The sequence below is a fragment of the Aulonocara stuartgranti genome (genome assembly GCF_965226115.1).
Source record: "Aulonocara stuartgranti genome assembly, chromosome: 16".
Taxonomy (NCBI): Eukaryota; Metazoa; Chordata; class Actinopteri; order Cichliformes; family Cichlidae; genus Aulonocara; species Aulonocara stuartgranti.
Genome location: NC_138952.1, coordinates 35,095,921 through 35,109,234, shown reverse-complemented (window position 1 = coordinate 35,109,234; position 13,314 = coordinate 35,095,921). Strand labels below are relative to the sequence as shown.

Genomic DNA, 13,314 nt, shown 5'->3' with positions numbered 1-13,314 from the left:
AAGTGTTTTGCCTCAGTTGTTGCCAACTGCGCCGATGTGTCAAGCCATCCTGCACAAAGAGGTGCAGAACAACGCTGTCACAGACATAAATAAAAGGGTGCAGTATGTTCAAAAAAGGGGGAAAAATCAAAGTACAGGTCAGTCTGTCTCCCAGCGAGGGTGGAGCTGTACCAGCTTTGGATGCAATCCCCCGGGTCCCTTGGTTGCCATGGAGAGGGAGTAACACAGTCACTCATACCCTAACATTCACATACATATACTCTTTTGGACATACTGGGGGCAACTCAGGGTTCAGCATCTTGCTCAAAGATACTTTGACACAGGACAGGAGGGGCAAGGGATTCATCCACCAACCTTCCAGCTTGCTTTACTATTTGAGCCACAGCCACAGCTGACAACAGACCCAGTTTCTTATGAGGCTTCTCTGTCACTGGGTCTTATGGAGAATTTTCACCAGCACCTTGCTCTATTTCACAAGGGAAACTGTTTCATTTAGAGCTTGCTTGCGTTGCCCCGTGTATCCCTCCCTGTGGCTGGATGCCATCTCAGTGACATGGTGCAAGTTTCCCACAAATGCCGTTTAAAAAAGTATTCACTGTGGGTATCCCCGTGGGTATGATGGATATGAGCAAAACTGTAACAACAGATGCCATGTTGACAGGGTGGGGCTGCCATGCTGCCAGGCCCCAGTGCTCGAGCTGTTGTACATATTTCTGTACAGCCTGCGTGCGCTGGGCACAATGAGCCATTCACTAAAACAACAGACCCTAAACCTGAACAGCAGCATCACAGCAATGTTAAAATACCTCAATAATAAACTTCCCCGCCTTTCAAGCTAAGCGCTACCTGTGCTGGAAGTATGAGCAGTCTTTAAATCTTAATTTTCAAGGTTTTGCTCCGATTTTAAAGTTATTTTTACTCGTACTTCTTCTCCTGTGGACACGGCCGCGCTTCTTATGTGCGTCCCGTACTCAAGGGGCGTTCCGTGACGTATTTCGTACGCGACAAAATACGGCAGTTTCCCGTCGCACACATGGGTGCCCAGTCGCGTTAAGCATCATGAGTGCTGTAGGTTTTTGTGGAAACTGGATTATTATCACCTGCGACAAAAAACTGTTTGCAGTGCATACAAAGGAAGCCAGGTTTGACTTTAAATCTCTTTCATTGGCTCCGTGTTAGAAATGCTCGCAGCTCTTCACGTTAGAGCGAATACACTGGGACATGGACGTATGGTTAGCTTGCTTTTAGGGCTTTCTAAAATAGGAGGTCATACTTAATTATACTGTTTAAAGAAAGTGCTGTTACCCTTACACCCCACCCAACCAAGCGCTCTCCTTGCTCAATCTATACTTGTGGATAATCATACAAGAAAATCTGTGAATATGGGGTAACTCTTGTTTATTGTGTAGAGATATATAAATCATGACACAACGATGGTTTCAAATGATAAAAACCGCCACTTACGAATTACACTTGGTTCCACAAAAACGTGTACGGGGATCACATTTTTGCAGTGTTGCTCCTGCAAACACCAACAGGGGAAGTGATGTAAAACAAGCTGAAAGCTCTCAGCTTTAATTAAAGGGGTTCCTCCATTTCCACAGGCTCAACAGAAACTGAGCCGGCAAAGTTATGAGGGTTATTTGAACATTAGATTAACATCCTCTGCGTCAAAGACTGCTTGAAGTCTGGAACCGATGAACATTAGCGAATAGTTTCCTCCTCTGAGATGCTCTGCCGCCTGCCACCACCTTCAGCTGCTTCAAACCTCTGAGTACATTCATGATGGCATCTTTTGACTTTGGACATCTGGAAAATACTGCTGTAGCTCTCCTGGTTGAGCTGTCTGTATATGAAACACTGAGCTCTTGTTACAGAGGCCTAGGTTTGCTTGGTATCTGGCAGCCTGTGATTTCTTTCTGCTCCTCTTTAAGTGTTGCTATCTACAGATAAAATGCTAAAAAGTAACAAATTGTTGGTACATGTTTAGGTGTTCCTCCTGTATCCGAGGTTCGACTAACGGACGAACTCTCCTTTCCAGCACCCTGGCATAGACTTTCCCAGGGAGGCTGAGGAGTGTGATCCCCCTGTAGTTGGAACACACCCTCCGGTCCCCTTTCTTAAAGATGGGGACCACCACCCCGGTCTTCCAGTCCACAGGTACTGCCCCTGATCTCCACGCAACATTGCAGAGGCGTGTCAACCAGGACAGCCCTACAACGTCCAGAGCCTTCAGGAACTCGGGGCGGACCTCATCAACACCAGGAGCTCTGCCACCAAGGAGTTGTTTAACTGCCTCAGTGACCTCGCCCCCGGAAATTGGCGGGTCATTCCCCTCATCCCCAGACTCTGCTTCCTCCTCGGAAGACGTGTCAGTGGGATTAAGGAGGTCCTCAAAGTATTCCTCCCACCGCCTGACAATTTTCTCAGTCGACGTCAGCAGCGCTCCGCCAGCACTATACACAGTGCAGGTAGAGCACCGCTTTCCCCTCCTGAGACGTCTGACGGTTTGCCAGAATCTCTTTGAGGCAGTCCAAAAGTCTTTTTCCATGGCCTCTCCGAACTCCTCCCACACCCGAGTTTTTGCTTCAGCCACTGCCCGCACTGGAACGGTTCGCAGCCGAGTGTGAAGCAGCGGGAATGAGGATCAGCACCTCCAAATCTGAGGCCATGGTTCTCAGCCGGAAAAGGGTGGAGTGCCCACTCCGGGTCGGGGATGAGTTCCTGCCACAAGTGGAGGAGTTCAAGTATCTCGGGGTCTTGTTCGCGAGTGATGGGAGAAGGGAGCCGGAGATCGACAGACTGATTGGGGCTGCAGCTGCAGTAATGCGGACGCTGCACCGGTCCGTCGTGGTGAAGAGGGAGCTGAGTGTAAAAGCGAAGCTCTCAATTTACCGGTCGATCTACGTCCCTACCCTCACCTATGGCCACGAGCTGTGGGTAGTGACCGAAAGAACGAGATCGCGGATACAAGCGGCAGAAATGAGCTTCCTCCGAAGGGTGGCTGGCCTCTCCCTTAGAGATGGGGTGAGAAGTTCGGCCATCCGGGAGGGGCTCAGAGTAGAGCAGCTGCTCCACATCGAAAGGAGCCAGCTGAGGTGGTTCGGGCATCTGGCGAGGATGCCCCCTGGGCGCCTCCTGGGTGAGGTGTTCCAGGCATGTCCCACCGGGAGGAGGCCCCGGGGCAGACCCAGGACACGCTACAGAGATTATATCTCTCGGCTGGCCTGGGAACGCCTTGGTATTCCCCCGGACAAGCTGGAGGAGGTGGCTGGGGAGAGGGAGGTCTGGGCCTCTTTGCTTAGGCTGCTGCCCCCGCGACCCGGCCCCGGACAAAGCGGATGAAGATGGATGGATGGATGGATGTTTAGGTGTTTGCTCTCCTATAAGCTTTTTTTTCTTTACCAGCCTAATGAAAGTATTATTTCATTTGCATCAGCAACTTGTGTTGGGACAAATTAACATGAACTAAATCCAAATGTGACACTTTTAAATAATAGGAACACAGAAACAAGTCATCTGCCAGCTGTCCTGTTACTTTATTGCTGCTGAAATATATGATTGTTGAGTGGATAACGGGCAGTAAAATTTCAGATGGAATTGTAACTGATTTACTCTCCTTGATCACAGAGATCCATTTGTGTTTGACTGCAGCACTGCTGAGAAGAAGCCTAAGAATACAAAGGATGAGAAGAACAGGTATAAATGGGCTGGTAATGTGTTTGTATTGTGCAAATGAAAATAAGAATATGAACAAGAGAAAAATAGACGCAGAGTAGAAGCAGATTTATGCAGCATTTAGACTGCTGTGGGAAATCTCACAGAAGTTTCCGTCAGGCTTTAGGATATAGCTATAACGTATCTGCTCTGTTCATCAGTGATGGTGGTTCCTCAGAAGAAACAGGAAGTGATAAAGTCCTCGCCTTTGCTGTATCTCCATCTGGAAAGCTCCTGGCACTGACTGATGACAACAAGAGACTAGTTCTGTTTCGCTGTGAGCCTTCATGGCACTACATCAGCATCAGGTATGACTTCACCTCTGTCACTCAGTTTCAGTAGCTTCATCTACTGCACGGAAGTGTTCAGAACGGCGCTGTGTGTCTAACAGGTGGGTGGTGAGGAGGTGCACGTCCCTGGTGTTCACCCAGGCTGAGGAGGAGCTGCTGGTGGCGGACAAATCAGGAGATGTGTACGTGTTCTCGGTGGTTGAGCCACAGAAAGAAGGCGAGCTGAAGATGGGCCACCTATCTATGCTGCTAGCTCTAGTAAGAAACACCACTATCATTCAGTGCCTTATAAATAAGTCTATCAAAAGAAGTGTTTTGGCTGCTGATTCCTCACGGTGGATAAACAAACATGTTAGCAGTATGTGTGTTTTATGTATGCGTTTCCATCAGTCATTTATAGCATGTTGCTCTTGCCTTTAGTGGCAGCTGTCTGACAACATACTGCACTGAAATCTGCCGTTGGGTAGTCATCAGTGTATTTTTTATCAGAATGTCTGCTAAAGATGCTCTTGTGCCGTCTTTCAGACAGTGGCGCTGGATGACAAGTACATCATCACAGCTGACCGTGATGAGAAGATCAGAGTGAGCCATCTCAGGTCTCCATACAACATCCAGTCCTTCTGCCTGGGACATCGTCAGTGAGTGTGTTAACAGAAAGGGAGAACACTGTCTGTGCACGGTTTCACTGTAGCAGCGTGTAGGTGAGGTTTGCTTCAGTGTTTTTTATGTGTTCTCTCAGGTTTGTCAGCGCCCTGCAGATCCTGTCAGCACATCCACACTGGCTTCTGTCTGGATCAGGGGTACGTGACATCTAACATGAAGTCTGCGTGTTCTCCCAGTATATGTATGAGTAGGGCTGGGCGATATGGCCTAAAATTCATATCGTGATATAATTTGAAGCATGTGCAGTAACGATATGTAACGCGATATATTCTCTTCTTCTGTATAACGTATTTTCCACACTGTAAGGACTTAAAATCCTTTAATTTTCTCAAAAATCAAGAGTGTTCCTTATGTATGAATTCCGGTTGTGCTTACTGACCTTGAACAGATTTTGGCTGCAGAAATCTGTTAAAAAATGTTTTAGTACAACTTTGGTAAGCCGCACTGCTTGATGGATTGTCAGAGCATTACGGCTGCCGTAGTGAGGAGCTTCGTGGAGTAAGCTGGGTCCAAAACTCCGTCCGATTCAGGTCCCAAAGTCAAACAAACACTGAGAGTTAAAAATGGTCTAAATTCTTTCATCTTTAATAAAATCATCAGCGTTGCTGCTTTATCGGGTGTAACAATTAAGTTTAACATCCAGGCATCCATGAAAACAGAATTTATTAAATTTCTGTTTTCACTTCCTGTTAACTGTAGAAGTTAACAGGAAGTTAGCTCGCTAGTTTACACCTAAACATGACATAGCATGTTCTGACTGAGAGATTTCTGAAACTAATTCAAACGTACAGCTCTGCTACCACTTCCAACATAAATGAAGACAGAAAACTAAACAGCAGTGGCGTTTGCAGGGTTACTGAAGTTGGACTACCTGGTATATAATGTTGTGCTACCTGATTGCTAGCGACACAGCTATGTTAGCATAACATTAGCACAGTGAAGCTGGAGGCTGAACGCCAACTTTTTTTCCACTGATAAAAGTTAACGTGAGGGATTCTGGTAGTCAGGGACAAATGCAGTCGCATAGCAGGATGCTGTACACGGGCCAAACTTCAGTCTGGACAACTAAGATTATTCATCCACAATACGAGGTTAGTTATTAATATACTGCAGCAACATGGGAATAGAGCAGCTGCGAGAGAATTCAACATTAATGAATCAATGTTACGGAAGTGGAGGAAGCGCAGTTTTTGGCTTTCCCCATATTTCAAAAGTGCTTCATCTCTTTGCTGTGACTGTCGGCATAATTTGCAGATGATGATGGTTGTAGCCGCTGCGATGCTTTCGACCAAAACAGGCGCAGCTTGATGACATCATCAACATGCGCTATGGTGATAGAGCGGTATAGTTAAAATCTCAGGGGCAGGGATAGCTCAGTAGGTAAAGTGGTCGCCCCATGATCGGAAGGTCGGCGGTTCGAATCCACTTAACGGCTACCCTGAGGTACCCCTGAGCAAGGTACCGTCCCTACACACTGCTCCCCGGGCGCCTGCTTAGTGGGCTGCCCACTGCTTCACTGAGTGAATGGGTCAAATGCAGAGAAAAACAAGTAATTTCCCCATGGGGATCAATAAAGTATCCATTAAAATCTCTATCGTTGGCCAAATTTATATCGTTTCTATCGTATATCGTTTCTATCGCCCACCCCTATGTATGAGTTTTCTCACAGTTTGTCCCACTGTTGTAAAGCATGTCAGGCCATTGTTACCTGTCATGGGCAGTTCTCCATGAGCTTCACTCTACATCAACATTAAAAAAAAGAGTGGTCATAGAATAGAAGGGTCATAAATGTGTTTTATTGAAACAATGTCTTGTTTTGTGTCTTTTGACACACTGTACTCTACTGATGAACAAATCACGTGAATGAGATTGGAAAAAATAACAAGTCAAAACAGCAAAAATGCACATTTGCTGGGGTTGGATTTTATTGAAGTACTTTGACTGTGCAGTTTGAGTGTCAGTGTGCTTCTTCACCAGGATGGGACGTTGAAGCTGTGGGACTATGAATCTGGTTCTGAGCTGCAGAGTTTGGACCTCAGACAGCTTGACGAGACCACAAGCTCTGAGGCTGACAAAGACAAGGTATCCAGTGTGTTTCATCCTGTAACACTGAGGCTACAACACAGGTTCAGCCTAACCTAACCTGTGTGGCTTCTCTAAAGCTGCACGATGTAGCTGGATGGAGAGAAATTGCCTCAGAAGTGTTAAAAATGCATAGCATATAAACTAAAGTGTGCAGTGATGTGTGTGACATCTGAGGACTGCATGTGTTTCAGTTCTGTTGGTGATGATTTACACAGGATTTATTAAGTTCAGCTTCATGAATCATCATTTTCTTTCAAAAAGCTTCCTGTGCACATAAATGTAACCTGCGTTCAAGTCCCGGTGTAAAACTGGGACATCTGGGCTTCCACTCATACCTGTATTTTGTATATGGCCATAAAGTGGCCTATAATGATCCTTCTACTAGAAAGCATAGGTTTACATATTACAGACTGTAGACAGTAAACTTTAAAGATTAATATATGGTTTGAATAACCTGCTGCTACATCCTGAAGTGTTTGGGATTTATATTAAGCTAATATCAATGTTAGCCTGCTTTTATCAGAAAATGGTAACCTAATTTCAAAGTGCTATCACACATTACCTGGATTATATCTATATTGAAAATATACACGTACTCTTCCAGTTGAGCCACAGTGATGTTCTGTATAGATATGATGTTCCCTCTGCAGCTGTGCACTTTTCCCTGCAGAAAAACGCCCAGCATGTAGAAGCAGCTGAGCCATTTGTTAATCTTTGAACTGTGTAGTGCAGGGGTAGGCAACTCCAGGCCTCGGGTGCCGGTGTCCTGCAGGTTTTAGATTGCACCCTGGGTTAACACACCTGAATCAAATGATTAGTTCATTACCAGGCCTCTGGAGAACTTCAGAAATGCTGAGGAGTGATTTAGCCCTTTAAATCAGCTGTGATGGGTCATGGACACATCTAAAACCTGCAGGACACCGGCACTCGAGGCCTGGAGTTGCCTACCCCTGGTGTAGTGTCTGTAATTGGCAAATCTGTTTTCTAGTAGAGCTTTTTTGTTTATTTAGAGAAAGAAATGTCCACTTTTTTGGAAAAAGAAAGCAGAAGGCCGAGCTTCACACTGGGACTTGAACACATTTGTGTGGATCTGTGCGAAGCTGGCAGTGTGTCTCACAACCCTACATGGGCGTGCAAAGTGATCTGTGCGTGTGAGGCGATTCGTCCACTTGCATTTAAGATGTTGTGAGCGAAAGGGAAGTGTGTGTAGTTTTACACATGTGCACGCACAGACGGCTTTTTCAGAGAAAAATGATCCGATTTATGAAGCTGAACTTGAACTGTGATCACTTTGGGTACACGCATTTGTAAAATTGGTTTGTGTGTGCTCAAATTGGTTAGTATTTGCATGCAGATTAAAGCACACGCTTGTGAGTCCTTAGACATTACACACAAATCATTGCACACTTCCTAGTTTTTGCTGATGGATCATACGGTAGACATTTGTAGCACTTTTCTCTCCGTTTCAGACACAGGTGTCAGTGTAGCACATCACTGAAACCTGTTCAGAGACATCCAAGTCTGAAACATTTCTTACTTCTTGACAGTTGTCTGTTTGCTGCTGTACAGCTTTAGGAGGCATCTGAACGTTTTTACAGTTAAATCCATGGATCATCATGACAGTTGTCACGAGGCGTTGGGGAAACTGCTGAAAAAGACCTGTGGATTTATCTCACCAACCAAACATTTTCATATTAGAAATCCTGGGACTGTCGAAACAAGTCGCTTTGTTAAAAGGCCAAGTAGTCAGAGTGAACCAATCCAACGTATGTTTGTCTGTTTTTTTCATTTCAATGCTCAGGATACAACAGTGTGCCGAATTACCAGCTCGAGTGACGGTCAGTATGTAGCTGTGCAGTGTGACAGGTGAGTCCCCGTGTGTGACTCTGTTGTTGTTGGACTGTGCACTATATACAACTTTACAAATTTAACCAGATGAGCGCCAAATTAAAGGAAAAATGAGTAATGGAACAACAAATACAGTTATCATTTATCATCATGCTCAGTGGCAGGCGGAGGTCATCTAAGATAAGGACAATGCTGGACTATACCTCCCACCCACTCTGTGACGTGCTGGCCAGTCACAGGAGCACATTCAGTGAGACAGATTACCCATAATGCACCACTGAGCGACACAGGAAATGATTCCTGCCTGTGTCTCTCTGTACAACTCTTCTATATAATACACAGTGCAGCAGTTTTACCCTTTTGCTCTACAGTAAAATAACAAATTAAGTTTTACAGGTTGGAGTAAAATCTCTTTCACCTCCGTTATAGTCTTGATATTTATAATTAAGCTATTTGTATATATTACAGCTATTTCTTATATTTTAATAGATTAAATGCTGTGTTGAGATGGATTTTAAAATCACCCACAATAATTCTTTAATTTAATCTAAGCACTAAATCGGATTTAAAAAAAACCTGAGAAATCTGATAGAAACTCCAAGTAAAAGCCAGATGGACGTGTGGAGTGGTGCACTGAGCGATTCTGTTTAGGCTTCCGAGGAAGAGGCTGAGGAGTAGCTAGCTTATGTGTGGTAGTTGGTTTAAGCTAGTTATGTAAGGCTTACCTTTGCTTTAACGATGAAACATTTCTTCTTCACCTCCTACATGATGGCACTATTTAACCATCCAGATCAAAATTACATGTTGCTGTCCTTACTTTGAAGGCTGCTATCATGGCTGTATATGTCACTCTGTGAGAGATGCCATTTTCAGGGATTTAAATAAAGCTGCTGGGGAAGAATATGGATCACACTTCCCCAAAAGTCGTAGTTTCTATGCATGTGTTCGTTTTTTCCTCCATTGATAGATAATCCAAGTAGTCTGGGCTCAAGACAGATGAGGAAATAACAAAACATTTTGTCCTGCAGTACCACCGACTGTGGTACTGTGGTCACAATGGAGTAATGTTTTGCCCACCAGGGTCAGTCACAAGACTGAAAACTAAACACAAGCACTTTGTGTGTTGTGAGAAGTGCAGCAAAGTCCAGCTCTTTACCTTTACTTTCTTTGTTTATAACGATTTCTCCAAACATTAGATCAAACATTCTTCACCTTTAGTTTTGTTATCAGAATCAGTTGCACTCTCCATCCTGCTGACAGTCCTGGGACCCACTGTCTATGTTTAGCTGCCAGCTCCCACCTACAGCAACTTTAAACCCATCCTGTGCATTCGCGCAGGGCACCAATGTGAATTGCACTATCAAATAAGACGTTATGTAAAAGTGTTTAATTAAATGGGCTACACACGTAAGCTACATAAAACACTGCTGTGCTTTGTAACAGGAAATGTTACTGCAGAGCCAACACCAAGCACTTCAAATCAAATCACTTTGATTGTCACATCACATGTGCAGGTACACTGGTACAGTACATGTGAGTGAAATTCTTGTGCGAGCTTCACAAGCAACAGACATGTGCAAAAATACAATAACATAAAAACAAGCAAAATATAAGAATGGCCGCCTTTCTACACAGCTACACATTAGTTCTGATTCGATCTCGTTTCTAAACATTGACAAAAAGTGTCAGTATATTTCATCACAGTTTCTATCCTTGTGCTTTACTTTTTATTTAGTTAGCATCTGGCTTTTGTCAGGAAAAAATGTGGTCTACAGAGACTAAGCCAAGTCTCTGTAGTAGTTAATCCAGTTTCAGAATTAAAGCTAGAGTCTTACGGAGGGGTCCCACTGATGATTTGCTTGCGCCCCGTGTGTTCTCAGCGTGCCCATACTCCAGCTTTTCACACTGACTCAGAAGGGCAAGGAGAAGCTTGTGCCACACAGCAGGATCTCCCTGCCCTGCTGTCCCCTGGACGTGAACTTTGACCCCGAAGGACGACTGTGGGTGCTGATGGACTCTAGTGATGCACCACTTCAAATCTACTCACTGACACACAGCTCCTGGGAGGTACAATGCCATAATTCATAATGAATATATGTAGAGAAGAAACTGCACTCAGATATTTTCAGATGATTGGAGTCTCTGTATTGGTTACATTCATACACTGGATACACAAGATTGGAGACTGGACACATCCAGGGTCCATATTGGATATATGACAATAGTTTTAAGTATTGAAAACGAGTTTGTTCTTTGTGATACACTAACTCTGATGAAACACAGGCTCAGCGAATCAGATCCTATGACATGGGGCAGTACAGCTGTACCTTTATGGTTGCCATGGTATTGTTCTCTCTTCCAGGGATGTTGGCCAGTGTTTCAGTGTATATAGTCATAAATATAGTCTGCTGCTATCGTTTAATTCCCTGTTTAATTCTCTCCCATAAATGTGTATGGGTGTGTTGACTCTGGCTGACGTGTCTGCTCTCTGGGTCTCTCTAGTGTGTTGTTCATGTACCTGAACTTAACAGAGTGACTAAAGCCTTCAGGCCACACTGGGAGACACTTGAAGGTGAGTTTAATTCAGTTTTATTTATTTAGCGCCAAATCACAACACAAATCGCCTGAAGGTGCTTTATATTGTTAAAGACCCTACAGTAATAGAAAGAAACCCCAACAGTCAGACTGAGCAAACGATTTGGCGACGGTAGGAAGGAAAAACTCCCTTTTAGCAGGAAGAAACCTCCGGCAGACCCTGGGTCAGGGAGGGGCGGGGCCATCTGCTGCGACCATTTTAGGGTGAAGGGCGGAAGACAAAAAGACAGGAGAGCCACAGTTTAATAATAGCTAATGATTACATGCAGAGAGGTGTATGAACACACGTGGTGAGTGAAGAAACATTCAGTGCATCATCCCCCGGCAGCCTACACCTGTTGCAGCATAACTAAGAGAGGATTCAGGGTCACCTGGTCCAGCCCTAACTATATGCTTTAGCAAAAAGGAAAGTTTGAAGCCTAATCTTGAAAGTAGAGATAGTGTCTGTCTCCTGAATCCAAACTGGAAGCTGGTTCCACAGAAGAGGGGCCTGAAAACTGAAGGCTCTGCCTCCCATTCTACTTTTAAATACTCTAGGAACAACAAGTAGGCCTGCAGAGCGAGAGCGAAGTGCTCTAATAGGGTGATATGGTACTACAAGGTCATTAAGATAAGATGGGGCCTGATTATTTAAGACCTTGTATGTGAGGAGCAGGATTTTGAATTCTGGATTTAACAGGAAGCCAAAACAGGAGAAATCTGCTCTCTTTCTAGTCCCTGTCAGGACTCTTGCTGCAGCATTTTGGATTAGCTGAAGGCTTTTCAGGGAGTTTTTAGGACTTCCTGATAATAATGAATTACAGTCGTCCAGCCTGGAAGTAATAAATGCATGAACTAGTTTTTCAGCGTCACTCTGAGACAGGATATTTCTAACTTTAGAGATGTTGCACAACTGGAAGAACGCAGTCTTACATATTTGTTTAATATGTGCGTTGAAGGACATGTCCTGGTCAAAAAGGACTCCAAGGTTCCTCAAAGGCAAAACAACCCAGAGTAAACATCTGGCTGGTACCATATTTCTAAGATTTTTAGGCAATTTGCAAATTGCCTAAAATTTGCAAATTATTGATGAAGAAACTGACCTCCCAGCCCATTGTTCATTCAGTGGGCCGGTTCCAGTCATTGTGCAAATGTACTGTTTATAAAGTTGGAAACCTTCAGTCAGCTGAGACTGAAGACGTCACCTGGATGAGTGACAATATGTTTCTCCTGCTGAAAACGCTACGTTGGGTTGAACAGAATCAACCTTTTGGGATTTCCTTACCTGGATGATTGAGCCTGCATCAGGACATCTGTCTGTATGATTATATTTTTCATATACTGACGCAGACATATACTTACTGTACCTTCTCTTAAATACCAGCCTCCTTAAGGACTAATAACCGGTTTGAGCAGCTGCACAAGGTGACCTTTGACAATGTGGCGGTGTACCTCCAGAGGAAACAACAAAGGCTGGAGGAGCAGCACCTGAAGAGGAGCGGGGGTCAAAGAGCAAAGGGCAACAAGAAGGTCAAGAAGGAAACTGAGTCGGTGACTCAGCCATTTGCCTGAAGACACTTGAAGAACATTTATTTCCTTGTTTTGATGCATTGATAAAATGTGTGAGCTTCACCACACAGGCCCGATGAGGGGTTCTTATGTTTGACTCAAATTTCTCTTATTTTTAAAGAAGAATGTTGTAGAAACATTATCATTAAAGTCTGCCCTATGTTTCCACCATCACCAGTGAAGGAAACATGCTGTTCACGGAACCATATGCACTCACACTGTCTTCGGGTTAGAGTTGCTCTCTGTTCACATTTCTGATTGCATGCGATTGCAGTGTGTGTTAGCAGCAGCTGAGGAAGTGACTACTAAACTTCCTCAGAGTTTTTCCAGAGCAGGATTCTGACGTGTAGGAAAAGCTGAGTGAGTTATGAGAATGAATGAAACAGGAAAATGTGTTCCACAGCTTAAAAAGAATATGAGACTAGGATTTAATTAAACACTCTGGGCTTCACAGCCTCTCAGCAATAAATTGAAGTAATCATTTTCTCAATGACTGTTTCATATAATTGTGAAGGAAATTGGGCCTCTTCTGTTTTACATGGTTTATGCATAGCTGTCCTGACACTGT

General features: G+C 44.3%; 1 protein-coding gene across 1 annotated transcript; it reads left to right on the top strand.

Annotated features, from left to right (window-relative positions):
• The first annotated feature begins 998 nt into the window (after positions 1-998).
• Positions 999-13,236, top strand: wdr4 (WD repeat domain 4). The gene is made up of 11 exons (XM_082508789.1): positions 999-1,142; positions 3,631-3,699; positions 3,879-4,025; positions 4,109-4,265; positions 4,533-4,645; positions 4,747-4,807; positions 6,648-6,752; positions 8,557-8,621; positions 10,484-10,670; positions 11,106-11,175; positions 12,562-13,236. Exons 1-11 carry the CDS (start codon positions 1,060-1,062, stop codon positions 12,747-12,749), a joined length of 1,245 nt encoding a protein of 414 aa, XP_082364915.1. The 5' UTR covers positions 999-1,059; the 3' UTR covers positions 12,750-13,236.
• The last annotated feature ends 78 nt before the right edge of the window (positions 13,237-13,314 follow it).